Source organism: Mastigoproctus giganteus, chromosome 8 (assembly GCF_048544385.1).
Source record: "Mastigoproctus giganteus isolate SK-2022 chromosome 8, ASM4854438v1, whole genome shotgun sequence".
Lineage (NCBI taxonomy): Eukaryota > Metazoa > Arthropoda > Arachnida > Uropygi > Thelyphonidae > Mastigoproctus > Mastigoproctus giganteus.
This window is the reverse complement of record NC_143582.1, coordinates 159,314,598-159,341,474: the sequence shown is the minus strand read 5'-3', so window position 1 is coordinate 159,341,474 and position 26,877 is coordinate 159,314,598. Positions and strand designations below refer to the sequence as shown.

Here is a 26,877-nt window from a genome sequence, read left to right as displayed (position 1 = left end):
GCCCCCTTAGGTTCGTAATCTGAACAAGTGGAAGGATCCCATCAGAATTCAGTGTGCTGAACCCATTCAAGGCCTTATACACCTCAATCAGATCACCGCGCAGGTGCCTAGTCTCCAGCCACTGCAATTTGCAGAACTTAAGCCTCTCTTGATAAGAGGATCAATTCATTCCCCTCACCAATCTTGTTGCCCTTCTCTGTACACGCTCAAGCAAATCTACATCCTTCCTAAAATGAGGCCTCCAGACCTGTACGCAGTACTCAAGGCGTGGCCTGACCATTGCCTTATACAGAGGGATAATCACCTCCTTATCCCTGCTGCCAAAATTCCTATATATCATTGACAAAACCCCATGTCCTGCCCTGGCAGCCTGTCTGCATTGCTCAGAAAACTTCATATCTGCCTGCACAATTACTCCCAGCTCTTTTTTCATTTTCTACCACCTTAAGTGTAGTACCACACAGTTGGTACGGTTCTCTGGGGTTACTTCTATCCATATGCAGTACTTTGCATTTGTCAAGGTTAAACTTCAGTTGCCACTTCTTAGCCCATCTGCCCAAATTATCTAGATCCTGTTGCAGTAGCACACTGCCATTACTGTCATTAACAACCCTGCCAATCTTTGTATCATCTGCAAACTTCAACATTAAGCCTGATATACCTTCATCAATATCATTGATAAATATACAAAACAACAGTGGACCTAACACCGAACCCTGTGGGACTCCATCAATAACATTAGTCCACGAAGAGCAGCACCCATTGATTACCACCCTCTGTCTTCTACCACTTAACCATCCTTTTATCCATTGTAGCAACTTACCACGGAGCAATATGGCCTTAGTTGCTAATGCTCCTAAAAACCAAATAACAAACAACAAACAAACAGCAACTTACCCTTAATACCATTCTGCTCCAATTTGTGCAATAGTCTTCCATGCGCAACAGTGTCAAAAGTTTCCTGAAATCCAAATATATGATATCAAAATTATTTTTTGCATCCAGTTCCTTTGTAACCACATCATAATATCCTATCAAATTTGTCAGACAAGACTTTCCCTTAACAAACCCATGCCGTGTCTGAATTATTGCTGCAGTCCTGTCTAGATGATCCTGCAATGCATCTTTAACCAGCGACTCCATTATTTTACCCAGAACAGAAGTTAAACTAACTGGTCTGTAACTACTTGTCACCCTTCGATCCCCCTTTATGAATTGGGGATACATTTGCACATCTCCAGTCCGTGGGAACCTCCCCTGAGTCCAAGGATGCTCTCATAATTATGGCTAAGGGTTTGCTTAGTTGCTTTGCCGCCTCCTTTAATATAACTGGATAGATCCCATCCACCCCAGGTGCTTTTCTTACGTTTAACTTCAACAATTTCTCTTCCACTTTGCTCTCAGGACACAAGGCAGGTCTTCAAGTATTAGTTAAAAAGAAATTACCCGAAGTTATCTGGACGCACTGCATGCTTCACAGAGCAGCTCTTGTGTCAAAAAATATGAGTGAGGAACTTAACATTTTTACAAAAGTTACGAAAGTTATAAACTACATAAAAAACAGTCCTTTAAAAGTTAGGTTGTTTGCAAAGCTGTGTGAAGAAATGGAAGCTAATTATACCTCACTTCTATACTGTTGTGAAGTGCGCTGGCCATCTCGTGCAAAAGTGATTCAAAGGGTGTTTGAACTCAAAGAAGAGATTGCAGTTTTTCTCGATGAAAATCATAATGAAGAGGCAAATTTATTTAAGAATGATAACTTTATTGTTAAACTTGCCTATTTGAAATTTTTGGAAAATTGACTGTTTTGAATAAATCAATGCAAGGACCACAAGTGCAATCACTGATTCAAAAAGACAAAGTGAAAGCATTCATAAAAAAATTGGAGCTGTGGAAATCAAATTTACAAAAAAACAAGTTCGACATGTTTCCACTTTTAAATGATTTCTGCGCCAGAGTTAATATTGAAGCAAACAAAAATCTGTTTACTGAACATTTGGATGGTTTGCTAATGCACTTCTCACATTATTTTGAAGATTTTGATTTTACAAAGTTCGCGTGGATGCAGAATCCATTTGTCGATGAACAAGATGATGATTTTGGATTGACAACTATTGAAAAGGAAAAATTGATAGAATCATCATGCGATACTTCATTGAAATAAAAATTTCAGAGTGAAACCCCTGTTCAATTTTGGTTGAATCAAAGTGAAGAATATAATACTTTATCAAGCAAAGCAATGCAAGTATTGCTGCCATTCGTAACATCATATTTATGCGAAACGGGATTTTCTGCATTGGCTGCAATGAAATCCAAATATCGAGCCCGTTTAATAGTAGAAAAAGAGCTACGAGTAGCACTCTCCTCAGTGACACCTAGATTCGATAAACTTTGTGCTAATAAACAAGCACATCCATCGCATTAAAAACAAAATAATTTAAAAATGAATATATATATATATATATATATATATATATATATATATATATATATATATAGTAAAACCTTGTTATTATTCTGTCAATTACGTTTTTTTTTTTTTTTTTTTCATTTTTTGTATTAATAAATTTTTTGCCATTTAAAAATGTGTCTGTATTATTTTATGAAATAAAGGGGGGGGGTGCCAAGACTAGATTTTTTAAAAGGGGCGCATAGTAACATAAAGTTTGGAAACCAGTGGTGTAAGGTTTGTGTAGTTTGTGCTGGCTGCTTTGACTACCCAGGAGCAGTAATCACCTGAAAAACTGCTTTTGAGTACTTGTATGCACTATGGGGAGGTGGGCCAGTTCCAGTAGGTAGGATGTTTAGGGTCTCGGTTCGAGACAACAAAAAAGTTGTGGGGGGGGGGAAGAGTATAACTTAATTCTTAACACTTTGTTTCACTGAACTCTTATAGAGTATTTATGCTCTATATTCTCCTTCATAATAAAAGTTATTAGCTGTCTACTCAATTTTTACAACACACTGGATTTATCTAAAGCCATTCGTGTAGCAGAAATTTTCACCTTTTAAACACATTATTGGCAAAACATGAAGCACATTAAGATTAAAGGGAGTTTTAATAAGTTTAGTCTCTTGCCCAGGAGAAATTGTTCCCACAGTAGTTTCAAATTCTGTTCTGATGTCCTAATATTGTGGACAATCATACAAAATGTTATTAGTGGAGTCCCCCAGGGTTCGGTGTTAGGCCCATTGTTGTTTTCGGTATTTATCAATGATATTGATGAAGGTATATCAGAGCTAATGTCTAAGTTTGCAGTTGATACGAAGGTTGACAGGGTTGTTAATGACAGTAATGATAGTACGCTACTGCAACAGCATCTGGAAAAGTTGAGCAGATGGGCTGAGAGGTGGCAACTAAACTTAACATTGGCAAATGTAAAGTACTACATTGTGCAATCAGATATGAAGTTTTCTGAGCAGTGCAGACAGGCACAAGAGTAGCCTATGGTGTCTTGTGAATGATATACAGGAATTTTGCTAGCAGGGATAAGAGGGTGATTGTCCCCTTGTATAAGGCAATGGTCGGGCCATACCTTGAGTACTGCATACAGGTCTGGATGCCTCATTTTAGGAAAGATGTAGAGCTGCTGGAATGAGTACAGAGAAGGGCAACGAGATTGGTGAGTGGAACAAAGGGTTGGCATTACCAAGAAAGGCTTAAGTTCTGCAAATTACATTTTCTCCAGAAAATGCAATTTGCAGAACTAGATATCTGCGAAGTGATCTAATTGAGGTGTAAAAGGCCTTGAATGGTTTGAGCAAGTTCAATGCTAATGGGATTTTTCCTCTTGCTCAGATTTCTCACCTGAGGGGACATAAATTCAAATTGAGGAAATATAATTGTAGAATAGATGTGCCAAAATTTGCCTTTAGGCAGCGGGTGGTTGATAGTTGGAACAAACTGAATGAGTATTTTGCATCTACATTCACACGTGAGGAATTATTACAGTTTGAAAATGGAAGAAGGTTATCAAATTGTAGCAGTGTGCTTAATGATTTTGTAATAACTGAGAGCAAAGTGGAGGAGAAATTGTTGAAGTTAAACATAAGAAAGGCACCTGGGGTGGATGGGATCTATCCAGTTATTTTAAAGGAGGCGGCAAAGCAACTAAGCAAACCCTTAGCCATAATTATGAGAGCATCCTTGGACTCAGGGGAGGTTCCCACGGACTGGAAATGTGCAAATGTGTTCCCAATTCACAAAGGTGGATCGAAGGGTGACACGAGTAATTACAGACCAGTTAGTTTAACTTCTGTTCCGGGTAAAATAATGGAGTCACTGGTTAAAGATGCATTGCAGGATCATCTAGACAAGACTGCAGCAATAATTCAAACACAGCATGGGTTTGTTAAGGGAAAGTCTTGTCTGACAAACTTGATTGGTTATTATGATGTGGTCACAAAGGAACTGGATGCAAAAAATAATTTTGATATCATATACTTGGATTTCAGGAAAGCTTTTGACACTGTTGCGCATGGAAGACTACTGTACAAATTGGAGCAGAATGGTATTAAGGGTAAGTTGCTATGCTGCAATGGATAAAAGGATGGTTAAGTGGGAGAAGACAGAGGGTGGTAATCAAAGGGTGCTGCTCTTCGTGGACTAATGTTATTAGTGGAGTCCCACAGGGTTCGGTGTTGGGTCCACTGTTGTTTTGTGTATTTATCAATGATATTGATGAAGGTATATCAGGCTTAATGTCGAAGTTTGCAGATGACACAAAGGTTGGCAGGGTTGTTAATGACAGTAATGGCAGTGTGCTACTGCAACAGGATCTAGATAATTTGGGCAGATGGGCTGAGAAGTGGCAACTGAAGTTCAACCTTGACAAATGCAAAGTACTGCATATGGGTAGAAGTAACCCCAGAGAAACGTACCAACTGTGTGGTACTACACTTAAGGTGGTAGAAAATGAAAAAGACCTGGGAGTAATTGTGCAGTCAGATATGAAGTTTTCTGAGCAGTGCAGACGGGCTGCTAGGGCGGGTCATGGGGTTTTGTCAATGATATATAGGAATTTTGCTAGCAGGGAAAAGGAGGTGATTGTCCCTCTGTATAAGGCAATGGTCAGGCCACGCCTTGAGTACTGCGTACAGGTCTGGAGGCCTCATTTTAGGAAGGATGTAGATTTGCTTGAGCGTGTACAGAGAAGAGCAACACGATTGGTGAGGGGAATGAAGGGATTCTCTTACCAAGAGAGGCTTAAGTTCTGCAAATTGCAGTGGCTGAAGACTAGGCACCTGCGCGGTGATCTGATTGAGGTGTATAAGGCCTTGAATTGGTTGAGCACGCTGAATTCTGATGGGATCCTTCCACTTGTTCAGATTACGAACCTACGGGGACATAAGTTCAAATTAAGAAAGGACAGATGTAGAATAGATGTGCGGAAATTTGCCTTTAGCCAGCGGGTGGTTAATTGCTGGAACAAACTTCCATCTGTCGTTGTGGAAGTTGATAGGTTAAATAAATTTAAGGAGGAACTGGACAGGCATTTGGAGGGAATGGTGTGTTTTTTTTTTTTTTTTTTTTTGGCTGATGCTGCATAAGCTCCTACACTTGCTTTCTTGCATCATGTGCCACTACTACTACTACTACTACAAACTTCCATTTCTTGTAGTGGAGATCAACAACTTAAATAAGTTCAAGGCAGAACAAGACAAATATTTGGAGTGAATGGATGAGTGAAATGGGAAGGGTTTATTTTTATTTTTTGGCTGATGCTATAAAAGCATGCTTTCTTGCATCATATGCATCTACTGCTAATACATTGCTCCAACTCTTGGCCTCTCCACAAAAACAGAGAGGTGTATTTCTTAGGCTGAATTTATACAGTTTACCTTTTAACGAACCATGTCTTGTAAGAATATGAGAGCTGAACTTGCTCATAGAGAACCACTTATTTGTCTTTATGTCCGTTAAATAAGAAGCTGAAGGAAGAAATTTCTTAATCACTAATCCAGCTTCAAAAGTATCCCATCTGTCCTGCCATTTGTTCACCAATCCATTTCAACATCTTTGTTTCTCCCTCTCTCTCTCAGCATCTTATGTCAATCTCAATCCCCATAAATGTAGTTTGAATCTGTTTACAGATATGAAAACTTAGCCCTCTTACTAAGAAAAAGTCCAATAGTAACATTCTTGCTAATACCTGCAAAACAGCCATCGATACTGTTTGACAAACACATAGAATAGCCAACAGCATTGTCCTTTGCAATGACACGAGTTTTAGTTTAAATCTAACAATTGCTACCATATGGTACTGTGCACCAGCAGCATAGGTAACCATAGGGAGGAAGATTGCAGAATAGTATAACTTCAAAGTTTTTTTCTCGACAGCCCCCACTCTGTTCTTGATATCCTAAAAATAGCTGCAGTGGACTTCTTAACTTAACCAGATAAATAAGAAAGATGTGCAGAAAAATTTAGAAAGATCAGTTTAAAAATTTAGAAAAAATCAATTGTTACTCCTAAATATTTCACTTGGTTTACTAGCGGAAGTTGAATCTCGTTAATTTTAATTTGAGGAGGTTGTATCTAATTTAGTCTGAAAAATAATCATTTTAGGTTTAGAAGAACCAATGTTAAGCTTGTTTTGAAGAGTCCACACTAATAGAGATCCTTTAATACGTGGTTGGCAGAAGTCTCTAAAGCCCTTTGGGAATTACCTTGAATTAAAATAGTTAAATCATCGGCATATGCAATAAGTCTAGTCCTGCAAACTTTTGTGCTAACCATTCCTCTAATACCATATTCCACTTTAACTGTCCCAAAATCGAGCTTTGAGGAGATTCTCGGGTAAACTTCTGCTCTACACAGAAATTTTGACTTGACCAGTATTTTCCTTTGTGAAAAATAACTTTGTAATAAGTCATATAACTGCTGAGGGCAGTTAGCTTGATGTAGTCTTGCGAGGGAGCTCTCCCACCAAAGGGAGTCGAAAGTTCCCCTCGAAATCCATGAAAATAGCAAGTACTGATATTAGCCAACTAGAACTTTTCTAGAACTTTCCTTATTAGCCAACAAAGCAATTGGCCTATGAGACCTATAATTATTCCTTGGTTTTCCATTCTTAGGAATAAGTTTAAATAAAGCTGTTTTCTATCTAGTAGGAAATAACCCCTCACACCAACATTTATTATAAAGTACAAGCAAGATCCTTTGTCTCATCTTGTAAAACCTTAATGTAAAGATATTTTCTAAAAGATCCATACGAGGACATTTAAAAGTTTTAATTTTCTTAATTACTGAGTCGATCTCATCAATACTAAATAGCTCTGAGTTTTCATTGGTAAAGTAGTTATCATTAGCTGAATGGATAGATAAATGAACGTCTGTATCATCATCAATAGGAAAAAGCCCATCTAGTATTACATTAATTGTTCCATACCAATCTAAAGTTTCATTCCCACGTGCCTGTACTGTCCAAAAAATTTCTGGTGAATGTAACTGATCTCTCGTCAGCTTATATAGAAGTCCCCGAGAATTATTATGATCAGATGATTGAACTAATTTTATCCAATTATTGTGCCTGCTATTTATGATGGCTTTTGTATAAGTATTCTTAATATCAATATATGTTGTTTGTAACTGCTCAATATAGCAGAAGGCCAATGTTGATGGTATCGATATCTTTGCCGAGAGCTGCATTTACTTATTTTTTTAAATTAGACAACTCACTAGACCACCAAGAACAAGGTTTGCCTACAGTTCTTTTCTTGTTTGTTGACTTGTATGATGCTTTTATTAACGATTCCTGAATGTAATTTGCCAGTTCAGTGTAGCAGTTTTATTTTCAAATAAATTCGATGGATTGGGAAAATCCAGATTAACAGTCTTCAAAATTTGTCCAATTAATTTTTCTGAGACAATCCAATCAGTTCTGGAAGTGATTGAGAATGAAAATCATAGTAATATGTTGACTTAACAAAATGCACTATTAATATCGAATTACTGTTGCACAGAGAGAAATGGATACAGAATAAATTATGACAAGCTTAATGATAGGAAAATACATACATATATTAGATTAGATACATACAAAAAAGCTTTTGCTTGTTTTTGTCAACCTTCCTCAGTCAAACTGACAGTTGAGTGGAATATGAGGGCGTGTACTGCCAGTCATGTACATGAACTTGTGATTAATTGTTGAATGTTGAAGCCTGTGGCTGTGATACATGTGGAAGTTGCCAGCGTTTGTCATTAGTCAGAATTGTTTTTTTGATGATAGAGCGGACCCAACATCCACTGCTCCTGTTGACCGAGGTATTGGAGAATGTGATGTTCAACTACTCCAACCAGGCGTGTCGTCGATAGTGGCAGGACCTATCCACAATCACGACATTGCGGTGTGGGTCAGTGTCGTCGTGGGTTGCCCAAACATGTTCAGCAATAGCTGAGTGCTCTACATCCGGTCACCCGAATTTCTGGGGATAACCACGAACACATCATCCACGTAGCAACACCAAAAGGTAATGGGATCTGGTACATTCGTAAATGCACAACCCTCTAATTCCTTCATCGCGATATTTGCCGTGACTCTTAGACCATCTAAATTCTCTGTTGCCTTTAATAAAATTCCATCGAGTTAGAATCGGACAACACTATACCATACTTAGACACCCTTGTCCGACGCGAGAGCATGCGCTTGAAGACAACTGTCTGTCGTAAACCAATGTGTGCTGGCCAATTTACCAACTTCCGGTCAGCACACATGCATAGCCATCTTCCTGCCACTGCACGAACCTTGCTAACTCGTGCCTGGATCCACTCTAGTTCTGTAGATGAGAGGCACACTGAAATTGCTAAAGTCAAGGCGGATCTTATGAGGTGTGGCTATCCCATCAATACCCTCGACAGGTGTGACCTACAGACACATGGCCACGTAGCGACCAAAAGAAACATCCAAGGTAATGACTCAACCGCGAGCACCTTTATCCCATACTACCCAAACCTATCACAACAGGTTTCTAGGGTCCTAAAATCACATGGGATAAAATGCGATTTTAGGACCCTAGAAACTCCCAGGCAAAAAGTTACTATCCCTCATCTCTAAAGTGAAAACACCGGTCCCCACCTTACTACAAAGCAGTTTAGTCTACCGCATCTCTTGCTGTGACTGCATTAGCTGCTACATTTGAGGAAACTGGGAGACGACTCGAAAAACGTCTTTCCGAACATGAAGGAGCAATCCGCTTAGTGGATGTAGATCACTCAGCTATTCCCGAACACATTTGGCCAACCCACCATAACATTGACCCACATCGCGATGTCGTGATTGTGGATAGGTCCTGCCACTATCGACAACGTACCTGGTTGGAGTCGTTGAACATCACATGCTCCAATATCTCGGTCAACAGGAGCAGTGGATGTTGGGTCCACCCTATCATTGAAACAACAATTCTGACTAATGACAAACGCTGGCAACGTCCACATGCATCACAGCCGTTGGCTTCAACATCCAACAATTAATCATGGAGTTCATGTACATAATTGGTAGTACACGCCCTCATGTTCCACTCTTAACTGTTAGTTTGACTGAGTAAGGTTGACAAAAACAACCGAAAGCTTTTTTGTATGAATCTAATATATGTATGTATTTTCCTATTATTAAACTTGTCATAATTTATTTTGTATCTGTTTCGCTCTGTGCAACAGTAATTCGATATTAATAATGAATCCGGAGCGCACAAGCCTCTTTAATCATAAAATGAACTATTAGCATTAACACAGGCATATGATGCAAGAAAGCAAGCTTATGCAGCATCAGCCAAAAAGAAAAATGCTCCCATTTCACTCAAGTCACTCCAAATGCTTGTCCAGCTCAGCCTTAAATTTATTTAATCTATCAACTTCCACAACAAGAGTTGAAAGTGTGTTCCAGCAATCAACTACCAGCTGGCTAAAGGCAATTTCTGCACATCTATTCTACTACTCAGTTTGAATCTGTGCCCCCTCAGGTTCTTAATTTGAGCAAGAGGAAGAATCCCATCAGCTCGCTTAACCCGTTCAAGGCCTTGTACACCTCAATCAGATCACCTCGTATGTGCCTAGTCTCCAGGTGCTGCAATTTGCCTATCTTGGTAAGAGCACCCCTTTGTTCCCCTCACCAATCTTGTTGCTCTTCTTTGATGAGGCCTCCAGACCTGTACACAGTATTCAAGATGTAGTCTGACCATTACTTGTACAACAGGATAACCACCTTCTTGTCCCTGCTAGCAAAATTCTTATATTGACAAGACTCCATGATCTGCTCTGGCAGCCTGTCTGCACTGCTCAGTGAACTCAATATCTGACTGCGCAATTACTCCCCAGCTCTTTTTCATTCTCCACTACCCTGAATGTAGTACCACATAGTTGGTACGTTCCTTTGGTTACTGCTACCCATATGCAGTACATTGCATTTGTCAATCTTAAACTTCAGGTGTCACTTCTCAGCCCATTTGCCCAGATTATCTAGATCCAGTTGCAGTAGCATACTATCTTTACTGTCATTAACAACCCTGCCAACCTTTGTATCATCTGCAAACTTGGATATTAAGCCTGATATACCCTCATCAATATCGACTTCATCAATCAACAATCATTGCTGAATACACAAAACAACAATGGGCCCAGCACTGAACCCTCGGGTACTCCATTAATAACATTAGTCCATGAAGAGCAGTGTCCATTAATTACCTATCTCTGTCGTCTCCCACTCAGCCAGCCCTTTATCCATTATAGCAACTAGCCCTTAATGCTGTACAGCAGTCTTCCATGTGCAACAATATCAAAAGCTTTCCTGAAATTCAAGTTTATGATCTAAATTATTTTCTGCATCCATTTCCTTTGTGATCACATCATTGCATCCAATCAAATTGGTCAGACAAGACCTCCCCTTTAACAAACCCATGCTGTCTTAACTACTACTGCTGTCTTGTCTAGATGATCCTGCAATGCTTCTTTAACATGTACTCCATTATTTTTCCTGGAACACAAGTTAAACTAACAGGTCTATAGTTACTTATGTTACCTTTTGAATCCCCCTTTGTGAATTGGGGATACATTTGCATACTTCCAATCGGGGACCTCCCCTGATTCTAAGGAAGGTCTCATAATTAGGGTGAAAGGATTTGCTTACTTTCTTTGCTGCCTCCTTCAGTGTAACTGGATAGATCCCATCCATCCCATGTGCCTTCCTTATATTCAACTTCAATTTCTTCTCCACTATGCCCTCGGTTATTACAAAATCACTTAGCTTCCTCTTAGAGTTTGATAAGCTTGTGGCATTCCTCTCCTTGAATAACTCCTCATGTGTGAATGTAGGTGCAAAGTGCTCATTGTTTATGAGCTACCTTTATCATGATCATCAATAGTAACACCATCTATGTTAAGTGGACCAATCTGATTCATCCCTTTCCTTCTAGAGTTTACATTAGTAAAGAACTCTTGGCTGTTTTTCTTTACACCCTTTGCCAAAGATTTCTTGTAATCTGCGTTCACCTGCCTAACCTCATTTGTGACTTGTTTACAACTAGCTTGTATCTGCCACAGGCTTCTGTCGCATGATAATTTATATGCATCTCATGCATTTTTCTTCTCTGCCACGAGCCTCATTAATTCATCTGACATCCATTTAGACCTAAACCTTGAACAGTACTTTTTAGTTGGTATGAAAATCCTAGTAGTTTCCAAGATTTAATTCCTGAAGGCTTCCCATTTAGAATTCACTGTTGGTAGTATCATCAGTTAATCCCACTGTATTAATTTAGAAATTTCTGAGACCACTGTAAGACACCTTTACAAAAGCAAAAACCATTCCACCCTTGATGGTAGTTACATCTTTAAATGAATCCCACATTAGTACACTGTGATTACTGTCACCCAGTGGTTATCTGCAAATTCTTAATGCATTAATAATCAGTGCTGATAATCAGATCAAGAGTATTATTCCCTCTGGTTTCCTCTTGAACATGTTGCTGTAGAAAACAGTCATTTAATAAATCCACAAAGTCTTGCTAGCATGTGAGTGACCAATCAACAAGTTCCAGTCAGTATTGGGAAAGTTAAAAACCCCCATTATAAGACATTTTGATTTACTGACCCACTCTATTTCTCTGCACAACTGTTTATTATGCTCATCAGAGTCATTAGGCCTATAACACACACCTACTCTTTTTCCCTTTCCCAGTGTCACACTGCACTGACTCAACATTGCATTGTTCACCAATGTCAATCTAATGCACTTTCTTAGATTCTTAGATTTTGTTTCTTAACTACCAGCATAAGCCCTCCACCCTTTCTGTCCTGTCTATCCTTTTTGTACACATAGTATTCCCCAAATTCCAATTCTGCACAGCTTATATCTGTGTGACACCACATCTGATATCCCAACAATATCCACCTTTGATGTCTTGACCAGCACTTCAAACTTATCAAATTTATTAACTATACTTCTAGCATTGGTGCACATGCAAGCAAACATGCATCTGTTCCTACCCATAGTTACCTTAACACAGCCCATGTATTTACTTGTTTCACTACGACTCCCAGCAATCCTGGAAATCACCAGCAACATGCTTTCCAGGCTGCTGATCATTCCAATAGAAGCAGTGCAAGAATCACTTTTGCCTCTGCCTGCAGCCACTGTGAATCTTTTAGTCTGTGTATCCCCCGAAGCTAGCAGTTTTCCAACACACCTAACACTGCCTTGATAGCATCAGCAACTATTCTTGCACCCTTTATATTTAAGTGTACCCCATCCCCGTAGATGCAATCTCTCCAGTTAACAGGCATAGCCAAGCTGAAAAAATTCTACCTCATGAGCCTTGCACATTCTCTCCAGGGCCGAATTGATTGACAAGGCTCTCATCATATACTCCCTTCTATTGTGTCTGGGCAGAATTGCAGACTCTTTCAAATTCAACCTTAGCTCGCAACTTTTTTTCAACATTGATCTGTACTTGCTGAGTAAATCTGCAGATCTCTTATTCTTAATATGATTAGTGTCATTGTGTACAACAGTATAACTTTTTGTGCCCTTAAAAGATGATATATTGTTTACAATGTCATCAAGTTTTTTCTCTGACCGACGTAGTAATAGTAATAGAGGCATGTGATGCAAGAAAGCAAACGTATAAGCACAATTTCACACAACCATTTCCTCTAAAAATTTCTCAAGTTCCTCCTTGAATTTGAGCTATCGACTTCCACAACAACAGATAGTTTGTTTCAGCAATTAACTACCCACTGGCTAAAGGCAAATTTTTGCACATTTATTCTACAACTGTCTTTCCTCAAATTTATGCATTTGAATTTATGCACCCTCAAGTTCATAATCTGAGCAAACAGAAGAATCTTATCAGAATTCAGCATTCTCAACCCATGCAAGGGCTTATACGGTTCAATCAGATCACCTCGCAGGTGTCTAGTCTCCAGCCGCTTCAATTTGTAGGATTTACGAAGCCTTTCTTGGTAAGAGGACCCCGTCGTTCCCCCCTCACCAATCTTGTCACCCTTCTCTGTACGTGCTCAAGCAACTACATCCTTCCTAAAATGAGGCCTCCAGACCTGTATGCAGTACTCAAGGTGTGGCATGACCATTGCCTTATACAAAGGGATAATCACCTACTTTTTCCTACCAGCAAAATTCCTGTATATCATTGACAATACCCCATGACCTGCTCTGGCAGCCTGTCTGCATTGCTTAGAAAACTTCATATCTTACTGCACAATTACTCCCAAATCTTTTTCATTTTTTACCACTCTAAGTGTAGTACCACACAGTTGGTATGTTTCTCTGAGATTACTTCTACCCATATGCAGTACTTGGAATTTATGCCTAGTTGAATTTATGAGAGGTGATCTGATTGATCTGACCAGGACATACCGTGGTCCTGTTTCACTTATCCTTTTTGCATAATAATATATTTCCTACCTCCCTGACAATAGAATTGCCAACAATAACTAGTTCCTGTGTAACCAGATCATTCTGTGTTGCCTGCTGCCCAGCAGAGCTCTGGCATTGAGTTGGGCAGCTGAGAACTTGATGGGCCCCTCATATTAATTTCTTCCGTGGCATCTACCCTACTCCTCAAACTCTCATAGACACCCATCAGAACTCTGAGTTGGCACTCTAGGCACTTAGCATGCACAAAGACATCTTCTTTGGCTGGATCATGTCGTGTTCCCGAAATGTGCACATTTCACATCTTCGCACATTTTTTGACTGTGATGCGTTGGAAGATCACCCTCTTCGTTTCTAGCACGAGTCGCAGCACTCCTGCTACTCTGTAATCTTTGCTTCCAAATTATAGTCTGGGTCATGATTTCCTTTAAATTCAGTTTAATTAACAATGAAATTTAATAAGATTAATAAATTTTATTTAATAATTGATAATACTATACTATACTATACTAAGCTAACAGATTCCTACAGCGGTACATATTACGCTATCTAGTTTTATGTTATACCTTACTCTATCAGTTCGAGATGTACATTAAGCTATTGCATGGTGATCACTAAAATCCAATATGTAATGATTAACCATTCTGATATTAGATTTGTAAAAGAAGAGGAAACCAAAGTGACATCACATCTATATTTGACTCGCCTGTCGAGCTACTATAGGTTGTATACTGGCTAGATCTGTTAACCACAGTAAAATTGTGACTGATTAAAAAGTCTTCCAAAAGACAACCTCAAATCTGTGTTGTTATTTTACCATAAGCTCAATTAGTTACTTGTGTCACCTTTTGAACTCCCTTTGTGAATTGAGGATACATTTGCACACCTCCCGTCCATGGGGACCTCTCCTGAGTTCATGGAGGCTCTCTAATTAAGGGTTTGCTTACTTTCTTTGCTGCCTCCTTCAATATAACTGGATAGATCCCATCCACCATAGGTGCCTTCCTATGTTTAACTTCAATTTTCCCTCCACTTTGCTCTCAGTTATTACAAAATCACTTAGCTCTCTGTTTGAGTTTGATAAACTTCTGGCATTCCCTTCCTTGAATAACTCCTCATGTGTGAATGTAGATGCATAATACTCATTCAGTTTATCAGCTATCTGAGCAGGATCATCAGTAGTTGAACCATCTATGTTAAGTGGACCAATCTGATTCATCCCTTTCATTCTAGAGTTTACATGATATAAGCTAGTCTGTAAGCAAGTCACAAAAGAGGTTAGGCAGACGAAATCAGTTTGCAAAAAATGTTTGATAAAGGATGCAAGAAAAACAGCAAAGACTTTTTGCAAACTGATTTCGCCTGCCTAACCTCTTTTGTGACTTGCTTACAGACTAGCTTATATCTGCCATAGGCTTCTGTGTCGCCTGAAAATTTATATGCATCCCATGCATTTTTCTTCTCTGCCACAAGCCTCATTAATTCATCTGACATCCATTTAAGCCTAAATATTGAACAGTATTTTGTTAGTTGAATTGAAAAGCCTAGTAGGCTCCAAGATTTAGTCCCTGAAGGTTTCCCATTTAGAATTCACCGTTGGTAACATCATCAGTTGATCCCACTGTATAGAATTTAAAAACTATCTGAGACCAGTGTAGTTACCTTTATGAAAGCAAAAACCCTTCCCTTTACCGTTGATGGTAGTTACATATTTAAGTAAGCCCTTCATCAGTACACGGTGATCACTGTCATCCAGTGGTGACAGTGATCACCGTTAATGCACGAATAATCATTGCTGATAATCAGATCAAGAATATTATTCCCTCTGGTTGTCACTCGAACATGTTGCTGTTGAAAACAGTCATTCAATAAATCCACAAAATCTTGCTAGTGTGCGAGTGACCAATCAACAAGTTCCAGTCAATATCTGGAAAGTTAAATTCCCCCATTATAAGACATTCTGATTTACTGGCCCACTCTATTTCTCTGCACAATTGTTTATGATACTTGTCAGAGTCATTAGGCCTATAACACACACCTGCTCTCATTTTCCCTTTCCCAGTGCTTATGTCACACAATACTTACTTAAAATTGCATTGTTCACCAATGTCAGTTTAATGCACTTTCTTAGAGTTTGTTTCTTAACTTACAGCATAGCCCCTCCTCCCTTCCTGGCCTGTCTATACTTTCTGTACACATTGTACTCCCCAAATTCCAATCTACATTTTTAGATATACATCATGTATATCTAAAACAAATTTGTATTTTGTTGCTTCAGAAACTTTCAAATTATTTTATATTATTTTTGTTTTCTCTTCCCAAAATAGGATTATGATGCTATGGTCACTCTTGTTGATGACTTGTTGTTGGGATATGCAATGCTCTTGTCTGTTTTTATAACTGTTACCGTTATGGAACAAAAGTAGCAGTCATTAATGTTCCTTAGGATCCCTCCACATAGTGGGAAATGCAAATGTCATGGTTTTCTTTTTACCACATTTCTACAATCACTAGTCATGTATACTGTACACTTTATTGGGGCGGGGACATTTATCTTGGTCATCTAATTTAATTCCAAAATATGTGGCATATACATTTCTCACAAATGATCTTGTATCCTGCCTTTTTTTTTTTTTTTTTTTTGCTACAAAATAGTTACTGTTGAGTGTAAATAACAAAATATATTGGATCATTCACTCAATCCTAAGTTGCCATTGTTAAATACATAATATGAAAATCACATTAGAAGCAGATGGAAAAAACACTTTGCAGATTTATATAGCTATGTGACTTCCAGGTCTTTGAGTTTAAATACATCTGGGCATGTGTATACTGTCAATCACAAAGGGAGAGGTACACGTGACACATATACATGAAATGTGTATATAAGAAACCAGTTTTTCCTGTTTATATATATATATATATATATATATAAAAAAAAACGTACATGGTAGGTAAAAATGGTTTATAGTACACACAGAAATGCCGTTAATTTTTTTTTGTGTGTGGCTGTGGGACCATCAAAATCTATGCAAACGAGCGTTGTTGATAAACAAGGAGAGCACATGGAACGCTGACCGGACTAGCCAGGTGGGTAAAGTACCTGCCTGGCAACCCAAAGGTTGCAGGTTCGAATCCTGCCTGAGGCTTGGATCACAGTAAAATGCAAAAACTTTGGGAGGTGCATTATGGTTAGAGAAGCCGATGCGCCAACAACAACGAAAAAAAAAAAAAAAAAGCACATTGTTGTGGCAGAATTTTTAACTTCTATATGTCAAGTGTAATTTTTATTTCTAAACAATATTTAATGTTCTTCAACTGAATAAAATGGTATGATGAATAAGAAAAGAAACCACCTTGTACATTGAAGTATCTGCCAAACAAAAACAGCAGTTGTTAATGTACCTTATCCAAATTTAAAGAACAGTAAAACCTGTGTACTTCTGGATATAATCTGTGTGGGGTTGGGATTTGGAAGTGTTTGTGTAGCATACATAGAAATTGAGAAGTCAAAATTTGTAATTTTTTAAAAATTTGTGGCTGCAGAAAAATCAAAGTACATTTAAATTAAGAAAAATATGGTTACTCAATGAATTAGGGCAGTAATACAGGGTGTCCGTGCTAGAGGTATACAAAAATACACACATATATCTCAGCACCTATAAGGTGTATTAAAATAATTTTTTATTATTATACACATTAACTCACCAAGTTTTTATGGAAGTTAGTAAAGTTCAATATGGATGCCTTTTGTAGCTCAACAGATGTCAAAATGATACTCGAGTTCTTGGCAAGTGTTTTCCAGCATCTGAGGCATTATTAGAGCAACTGCTTCAACAATACGCTGTTTCAAATTGTCGAAATCCCAAAGTTTTCTCTTTTACACACACAGTCTTTAATAAAGCCCCATTTTTTTTTTTTTATAATCATATCTATGGAAAAAAATGGACCATTGAAGCCATTTTTGTGCACTCCTAACCAGACATTGACTTTTGGTGTGTTGCTTTCATTTTCAATCACTTGGTGAGGATTCTCTGTACACCCAATGTGGCAAGATGTGATGAAACAAATCTTGGAGAGATTTCCTATCGACTGTGCTATCGTTTGAGAAAATATAATGAGTAGTTCTTGCATTATAAGCTGTTATTTTTGGATACCTCTAGCCCGGACACCCTGTATTTTAAAGCACATTGTGTTGTGTTACTTTGAACCTTCTTGCTGTACATAACGAATGATCATTTTGAATTTATTTAATTCCATAATGTTACATCATGTATATTTAAAATGAATTTGTATTTTGTTGCTTCAGAAACTTACAACTCTAATTTTTTCCTTTATTTTTTATTATTTTTTTTATTTTTTACCCTCTTCCAAAAATAGGACTATGATGCTATGGTCACTCTTGTTGATGATTTGAAAACTGTTCCAAATATGCGGTTTACGTGCACATCAGCAATTCAGTATCACTATGCTTTTGCATTAAATAGGTCAGTAAAATTAACTAATTTTCTAGTTGAAAGAATCTTAATCATTATTTAACTAAGTGCATCAAATTATACAGTTACTTCTAAGTAATTGTAATATAGGCAAGTGATGCAAGGAAGCAAGCATATGTAGCATGGCGCTATCCGTAGCCAGGTGGGAAGGAGCAGCAGTGCGTAGCACACGCTTCTTGATTAGACCGGGGTTCGAGCCTGTCACCACCAAATACGGAGGATGCGGAAAGTTCAGGGAATGACCACCGCATATTCCGGAGCAATATGGCCTTAGATGCTAATGCTCCTAAAAATCAAACAACAGTAACAGTATGTAGCATCAGCCAAAAAAAAAAAAAAAAAATCGCACAATTCCCTCTAAATGTTTGTTCAGTTCCTCCTTGAATTTATTTAAGCTATCAACTTCCACAACGACAGATGGAAGTTTGTTCCAGCATTTAACCACCAGCTGGCTAAAGGAAAATTTCTGCACATCTAGTCTACAACTGTCTTTCCTCACTTTAAATTTGTTCCCTTAGGTTCGTAATCTGAGCAAGTGGAAGAATCCCATCAGAATTCAGCGTGCTCAACCCATTCAAAACCTTATACACCTCAACCAGATCACCTCGCAGGGCCTAGTCTGCAGCCGCTGCAATTTTCAGAACTTAAGCCTCTCTCTCATCATTCCCTTCACCAATCTTGTTGCCATTCTCTGTACACGATCAAGCAAATCAACATCCTTCCTAAAATGATGCCTCCAGACCTGTATGCAGTATTCAAAGCACGGCAGTACTCTAGCAAAATTCCTGTATATCATTGACAAAACCCCATGACCTTCTCTTGTAGCCTGTTTTTTTTTTTTTTTTTTTTTAATGTGAACCCCAAGCATGAGAGTTATTCGAACCTATAGTATTAGTACCGTGCTTGGGTTGGAGGTTGAGAAGATGAAAGAAGATATTTGTTGACATTGGACTTGAACTTCTGTAGATTGTAATTTTCAGGAAATATCTATGAAGGAAGGTTGTTCCAGAAAACGGCAGTTGAATGAATAAATAAGGAAGATGAAAAGTTGGTTGTGTGGGTTTGAAGTTGGACAGTAAATGGATGTTGGCTGGTGGCGGCATGTGTTCGGACTGTTTTGAAAGAGAGAGCGGGAATTATAGAAGCCAATTCAGAAGAATACTGCCCATGGAAGTATCTGTAGAAGAGGCATGCAGCAGAAACAGTACGTCTATGAGAAAGCGAGTGGAGAGACTGTTAGAGATGAATCATTAATTAACCTAACTGGCCTCTTCTGAATGGAATCAAGAAGCCTGAGAGAGGTTTTGGGGGCACCACCACAGATGTGGGAACAATATTCCATGGCACGGCAGATTTGCGTTTTATACAGAGTGAGCAGCAGTTTGGAAGAAAAGTAACGCTGAGAGCGAAAGAGAAAACCAAGTTTTTTAGTTGCAGAGGAAGCAATATTTGTAATGTGCTTGTGCCAAGAGAGATTAGAAGTCAGGGTAATCCCTAAAAGAGACATATCATTTTGCCTAGAAATCGGAGTGACACTAAAGATACGCATAGGAGCAGAAGAATCCTTTTTGCGAGATATAAGACAAAATTGAGTTTTAGAAGGGTCCATATGAGGATACATATGTACATCTCCAGTCCATTGGGACTTCTCCTGACTCTAAGGATGGTCTCATAATTATGGCTAAGGGTTTGCTTCCCTTGCTGCCTCCTTCATTATAATTGGATAGATTCCCTCTGCCCCAGGTGCCTTTTTTATATTTAACTTCAACAATTTCTCCTCCACTTTGCTCTTGTCTTGGCGCATTATGGCCTTAGCTGCCAATGCGCCATTAAAACCCAAACCAACCAACCAACCAACCAACCAACCAACCAACCAACCAACCAACCAACCAACCAACCACTTTGCTCTCAGTTATCACAGAATCACTTAGTTCCCTGTTAGACTTTGATAAAAATCTGACATTCCCCTCCTTGAATAACTCCTCATGTGTGAATGTAAATGCAAAATGCTCATTCAATTTATCAGCTGCTTGAGCAAGATCGTCAGTAGTCGACCGATCTATGTTAAGTGGTCCAATCTGATTCATCCCTTTCCTTCTAGAATTTAAAAAATAAAGAACTCTGCTGTTTTTCTTTGCATCATTTGCCAAAGATTTCTCATAATCTGCCTTCGCCTGCCTAACCTCCTTTGTGACTTGATTACAGACTAGGTTATATCTGTTGTAGGCTTCTGTGTCACCTGATAATTTATATGCATCACATGGATTTTTCTTCTCTGCCACAATCCTCATTAATTCATCCGACATCCATTTAGACCTTGAACCTTGAAAAGCATTTCTTACTTGGTATGGAAAGCCTAGTAGCCTCCAAGATTAAGTCCCTGAAGGCTTCCCATTTAGAATTCACCATTGTTAACATCATCAGTTGATCTTACTCTGTAGAGTTTAAAAACTATCTGAGGCCTCTGTAGTCACCTTTACAAAAGCAAAAACCATTCCACCCTTGATGGTAGTTACATCTTTAAGTAAATCCCACATCAGTACACTCTGATCGCTGTCACCTAGTGGTTCCTTTATGTGCAAATTCCTAATGCATGCATCATCACTGCTGATAATCAGATCAAGGGGTATTACTCCCTCTGGTTGTTCCTCGAACATGTTGCTGTATAAAACAGTCATCCAATAAATCCACAAAAGACTTGCTAGCATGCGAGTGACCAACCCACAAGTTCGAGCCAATATCTGAAAAGTTAATATGCCCATTGCAAGACATTCTGATTTACTGGGCTATTATATTTTTCTGCACAACTGTTCATTGCACTCATCAGTGTCATTAGGCCTATAACATATTCCTACTTTCATTTTCCCTTTCCCAGTGTTTGTCACATGAAACAGACTCAACATTGCACTGTCCACCCGTGTCAACTGGTTGCACTTCCTTAGATTTTGTTTCTAGCATTACCCATTCCTACCTGTCCGTTCTTTCTGTACACATTGTACTCCCCAAATTCCAATTCTGCACCGCTCATATCTGTGCGACTCCATGTACGTGATATCCCAACAATATCTGCCTTTGATGTCTTGATTATCACTTCAAATTCATCAATTTTATATACTATACTGCTAGTATTAGTGTACATGAGATGTTTTTATATATATATTTCATGAGATGTTTTTATATATTTCAGAGACTTCTGGGAGCCATTGCGGTACAAGTAAACACATGGGTTGTGTTAGGGTAGGTAAGAATAGAAACAGGTGCAGGTATACTTATGTGTACACCAATGCTAGGAGTTCAGTAAATAAATTTGATGAATTTGAGGTATTGCTCAAAACATCAAAGGCAGATATTGTTGGGATATCAGAGACGTGGTGTCACACAGATATAAGGGATGCAGAACTGCAATTTGGGCAGTACGTCTACAGAAAGGATAGACAGGATAGGAAGGGGGGAGGGGTTATGCTATTAGTTAAGAAACACATAGAAACCAAGGAAGTGAAGCCAGTCGACATCGCTGGACAGTGCAGTGTTGAGTCAGTTTGGTGTGACATAAGCATTGGGAGATCAAAATTGAGAGTAGGAGTGTGCTATAGGCCTAATGACTCTGATGAGTATAATAAGGAACTGTACAGGGAAATAGAGTGGACCAGTAAATCAGAGAGTCTTATAATGGGAGATTTTAATTTCCCAGATACTGACTGGAATTTGGGGGCTGGCTACTCACACACTAGCAGGGCTTTTGTGGATTTATTGGATGATTGTTTTCTACATCAGCATGTTCGGGAGGCAACTAGAGGGAGTAATACTCTTGATTTGATTATCAGCAGTGATTCTTCATGCATTAAGAATCTGCAGATAAATGAACCACTAGGTGGCAGTGATCACAGTGTGCTGAAGTGGGATTTACTCAAAGAGGTAACTACCATTAGGGGTAAAGGGAAGGGTTATTGCTTCCGTAAAGGCGACTACGATGGACTGAGACAGTATTTAAATTCTATACAGTGGGACCAACTGATGATGTTACCAACAGCAAATTCAAAATGGGAAGCATTCAAAGAACTTATCTTGGAAGCTACTAGGCTTTACATATCAACTAAGAAATATTGTTCAAGGTTTAGGCCAAAATGGATGTCAGATGAACTAATGAGGCATATGGCAGAGAAGAAAAATGCATGGGATACTTACAAATTAACACATGACACAGAAGCCTATGATAGATACAAGTTGATATGCAACCAAGTTACAAAGGAGGTTAGGCAGGCGAAGGCAGATTACGAGAAATCCTTGGCAAGGGATGCAAAGAAAAACAGCAAAGAGTTCTTTACTTATGTAAACTCTAGAAGGAAGGGGATGAATCAGATTGGTCCATGTGATATCGATGGGTCAACTTTGATGATCCTGCTCAGGTAGCTAACAAATTAAATGAATATTTTGCATCGACATTCACACATGAGGAGTTATTCAGCGAGGGGAATGCCAGAGGTCTATTCAACACTGGGAGTAAGCTAGAGAAACTTGTAATAACTGAGAGTAAAGTGGAGGAGAAATTTTTGAAGATAAACACAAACAAAGGTACCTGGGGTGGATGGAATCTATCCAGTTATATTAAAGGAGGCAGCAAAGGAAGTAAGCAAACTGTTAGCCATAATTATGAGAGCTTCCTTGGACTCAGGGGAGGTACCCACAGACTGGAGATGTGCAAATGTGATCCCAATTCACAGAGGAGGATCAAAGGCTGACACAAGTAATTATAGACCTGTGAGTTTAACTTCTGTTCCAGGAAAATTAATGGAGGAACTGGTTAAAGAAGCACTGCAGGATCATCTAGACAAGACTTCAGTTATAGCTCGGACACAGCATGGTTTTTGTTAAGGGGAAGTCTTGCCTGACCAATTTGATTGGATACTATGATGGAGTCACAAAAGAACTGGATGCAGAGAATAACTTTGATATTATATACTTGGATCTTAGAAAGGCTTTTGATACTGTTGCACATGGAAGACTGCTGCACAAATTGGAGTAGTGTGGCACTGGGGGCAAATTGCTTCTATGGATAAGGGGTGGTTGAGGGGGGAGAAGACAGAGTGGTAATCAGTGGATACTGCTCATCGTGGACTAATGTTATTAGTGGAGTCCCTCAGGGCTCAGTGTTGGGTCCATTATTGTTTTCTGTATTTATAAATGATATCGATGATGGTATATCAAGTTTAATGTCCAAGTTTGCAGACGATACAAAGGTTGGCAGGGTTGTTAAGGACACTACCGACACTATGCTGCTGCAACAGGATCAGGGAAGGTTGAACAGATGGGCTGAGAGGTGGCAAATGAAGTTTAACCTTGACAAATGTAAACCACTACATATGGGAAACAGCAACCCCAGAGCAACGTATCAACTCTGTGGTACTACACTGACAGTGGTGGAGAATGAAAAGGACCTGTGCATAATTGTGCAGGCAGATATGAAGTTCTCTGAGCAGTGCAGACGGGCGGCAAGAGTAGCTCATGGTGTCTTGTCAATGATATACAGGAATTTTTCTAGCATGGATAAGGAGGTGATTATTCTCTTGTATAAGGCAATGGTCAGGCCACACCTTGAGTACTGTATATAGGTCTGGAGGCCTCATTTCAAGAAGGATGTAGAGCTGCTGGAATGAGTACAGAGAAGGGCAACAAGATTAGTGAATGGAACAAATGGTTGCTCTTACGAAGAAAGGCTTATGTTTTGCAAATTACAGTTTCTGGACACTAGGCACCAGCGAAGTTATCTGTATAAAGCCTTGAATGGTTTGGGCATGCTCATTGCTGATGGGATTCTCCCCTCTTGCTCGGAATAATCATCTGAGAGGGCATAAATTCAAATCGAGGAAAGACAAATGTAGGATAGACATGCGGAAATTTGCCTTTAGACAGCTTGTAGATGGTTGGTGGAACAGACTTCCATCCCTTGTTGTGGAAGTTGATAGCCTAAATAAATTTACTGCTCAGCTGGACAGGTATTTCGAATGAACGGAGGGGTGAAGTGGAAGTGGTTTTTTTTTTTTTTTTTTTTTTGGCTCATGGTTTGCTTAGTTGATTTTTAGTATGCTTAGTTGCTTTGCCGCCTCCTGTAATAAACTAGATAGATCCCATCCACCCCAGGTGCTTTTCTTATGTTTAACATCAACAATTTCTCCTCCACTTTGCTCTCAATTACTACAAAATCATTAAGTATTGTGCTACAATTTGATAACCTTCTGCCATTTCCAAACCTTAATAACTCCTCGTGTGTGAATGTAAATGTCAAATACTCATTCAGTTTGTTTGCTATCTGGGCAGAATTAGCATTAGTAGAGGCATATGATGCAAGAAAGCAAGCTTATTCAGCATCAGCCAAAAAAAAAAAAAAAAGAAAAAAAAAAAAAAGCACAACCACTACTCCCATTTCTCCCCTCCGTTCGTTCGAAATACCTGTCCAGCTGAGCCTTAAATTTGTTTAGGCTATCAACTTCAACAACAAGTGATGGAAGTCTATTCCACAAACCAACTGCCCGCTGGCTAAAGGCAAATTTCCACACATCTATCCGACATCCGTCCTTCCTCAATTTGAATTTATGCCCTCTCAGGTGATTATTCTGAGCAAGAGGAAGAATCCCATCGGCATTGAGCATGCTCAAGCCATTCAAAGCCTTATACACCTCTATCAGATCACCTCGCCGATGCCTAGTCTCCAGACTCTGTAATTTGCAAAACTTAAGCCTTTCTTCATAAGAGCAACCCTTTGTTCCATTCACTAATCTTGTTGCCCTTCTCTGTACTCATTCCAGCAGCTCTACATCCTTCTTGAAATGAGGTCTCCAGACTTGTATACAGTACTCAAGGTGTGGCCTGACCAATGCCTTATACAAGGGAATAATCACATCCCTATCCCTGCTAGAAAAATTCCTGTATATCATTGACAAGACACAATGAGCTACTCTTGCAGCTCGTCTGCACTGCTCAGAGAACTTCATATCTGCCTGCACAATTACCCCCAGGTCCTTTTCATTCTCTACCACTGTCAGCGTAGTACCACAGAGTTGATACGTTGATCTGGGGTTACTGTTTCCCATATGTAGTACTTTACATTTGTCAATGTTAAACTTCATTTGCCACCTCTCAGCCCATCTGCTCAACCTTTCCAGATCCTGTTGCAGCAGCATAGCATCAGTAGTGTCCTTAACAACCCTGCCAACCTTTGTATCGTCTGCAAACTTGGACATTAAGCTTGATATGCCATCATCTATATCATTTATAAATACAGAAAACAACAATGGACCCAACACTGAACCCAGAGGAACTCCACTAATAACATTTGTCCACGTTGAGCAGTGTTCATTGATTACCACTCTGTCTTCTGCCATTCAACCATCCCTTTATCCGTAGCAGCAATTTGCCTCCAATGCCACACTGTTGCAATTTGTGCAGCAGTCTTCCATTCGCAACAGTATCAAAAGCCTTTCTAAGATTCAAATATATAACATCAAAGTTATTCCCTGCATCCAGTTCTTTTGTGACTACATCATAGTATCCAATCAAATTGGTCAGACAAGACCTGCCCTTAACAAAACCATGCTGTGTCTGAGCTATAACTGAATTCTTGTCCAGATGATCCTGCAGTGCTTCTTTAACCAGTGCCTCCATTAATTTTTCTGGAACCGAAGTTAAACTAACAGGTCTATAATTACTTGTGTCAGCCTTTGATCCTCCTTTGTGAATTGGGGTTACATTTGCACATCTCCAGTCTATGGATACCTCCCCTGAGTCCAAAGAAGCTCTCATAATTATGGCTAGGGGTTTGCTTTCTTCCTTTGCTGCCTCCTTTAATATAACTGGATAGATCCCATCCACCCCGGGTGCTTGTTTTATGTTTATCCTCAACAATTTCTCCTACACTTTCCTCTCAGTTATAAGAAAATCATTTAGCTCACTGCCAATGTTTACTTCACCTACGACATTCCCCTTCCTGAATAACTCCTCATGTGTGAATGTAGATGCAAAATACTTGTTTAGATTGTTAGCCACCTGAGCAGGATCCTCAACTGTTGAACCATCAACATCCAGTGGACCAATCTGATTCATCCCTTTCCTTCTTGAGTTTAAATAGGTAAAGAACTCTTTTCTGTTTTTCTTTGCATCCTTTGCCAAGGATTTCTCATAATCTGCCTTTGCCTGCCTAATCTCCTTTGTGACTTGGTTACAGACCAACTTATATCTATCATAGGCTTCCATGTCACCCATTAATTTGTATGTATCCCATGCATTTTTCTTCTCTGCCATATGTTTCATTAGTTCATCTGACAACCATTTAGGCCTGAACCTTGAACAACATTTCTTGGTTGGTATGTAAAGCCTGGTAGCTTCCAAGATTAGTTCCTTGAATGCTTCCAATTTTGAATTGGCTGTTGGTAACATCATCAGTTGGTCCCACTGTATAGAATTTAAATACTGTCTCAGCCCATCATAGTCGCCTTTAC

General features: G+C 39.1%; 1 protein-coding gene across 6 annotated transcripts in view; it reads left to right on the top strand.

The window, feature by feature from the left end:
* Positions 1 to 26,877, top strand: part of Ask1 (apoptotic signal-regulating kinase 1) — an 843,483-nt gene that overhangs the window by 170,811 nt on the left and 645,795 nt on the right. For all 6 annotated transcript variants that reach the window (XM_090379009.1, XM_090379010.1, XM_090379014.1 and 3 more), the window contains one exon: positions 18,270 to 18,376. In XM_090379009.1, the coding sequence (XP_090235135.1) occupies positions 18,270 to 18,376 (107 nt within the window). The remainder of the gene's footprint in view (positions 1 to 18,269; positions 18,377 to 26,877) is intronic.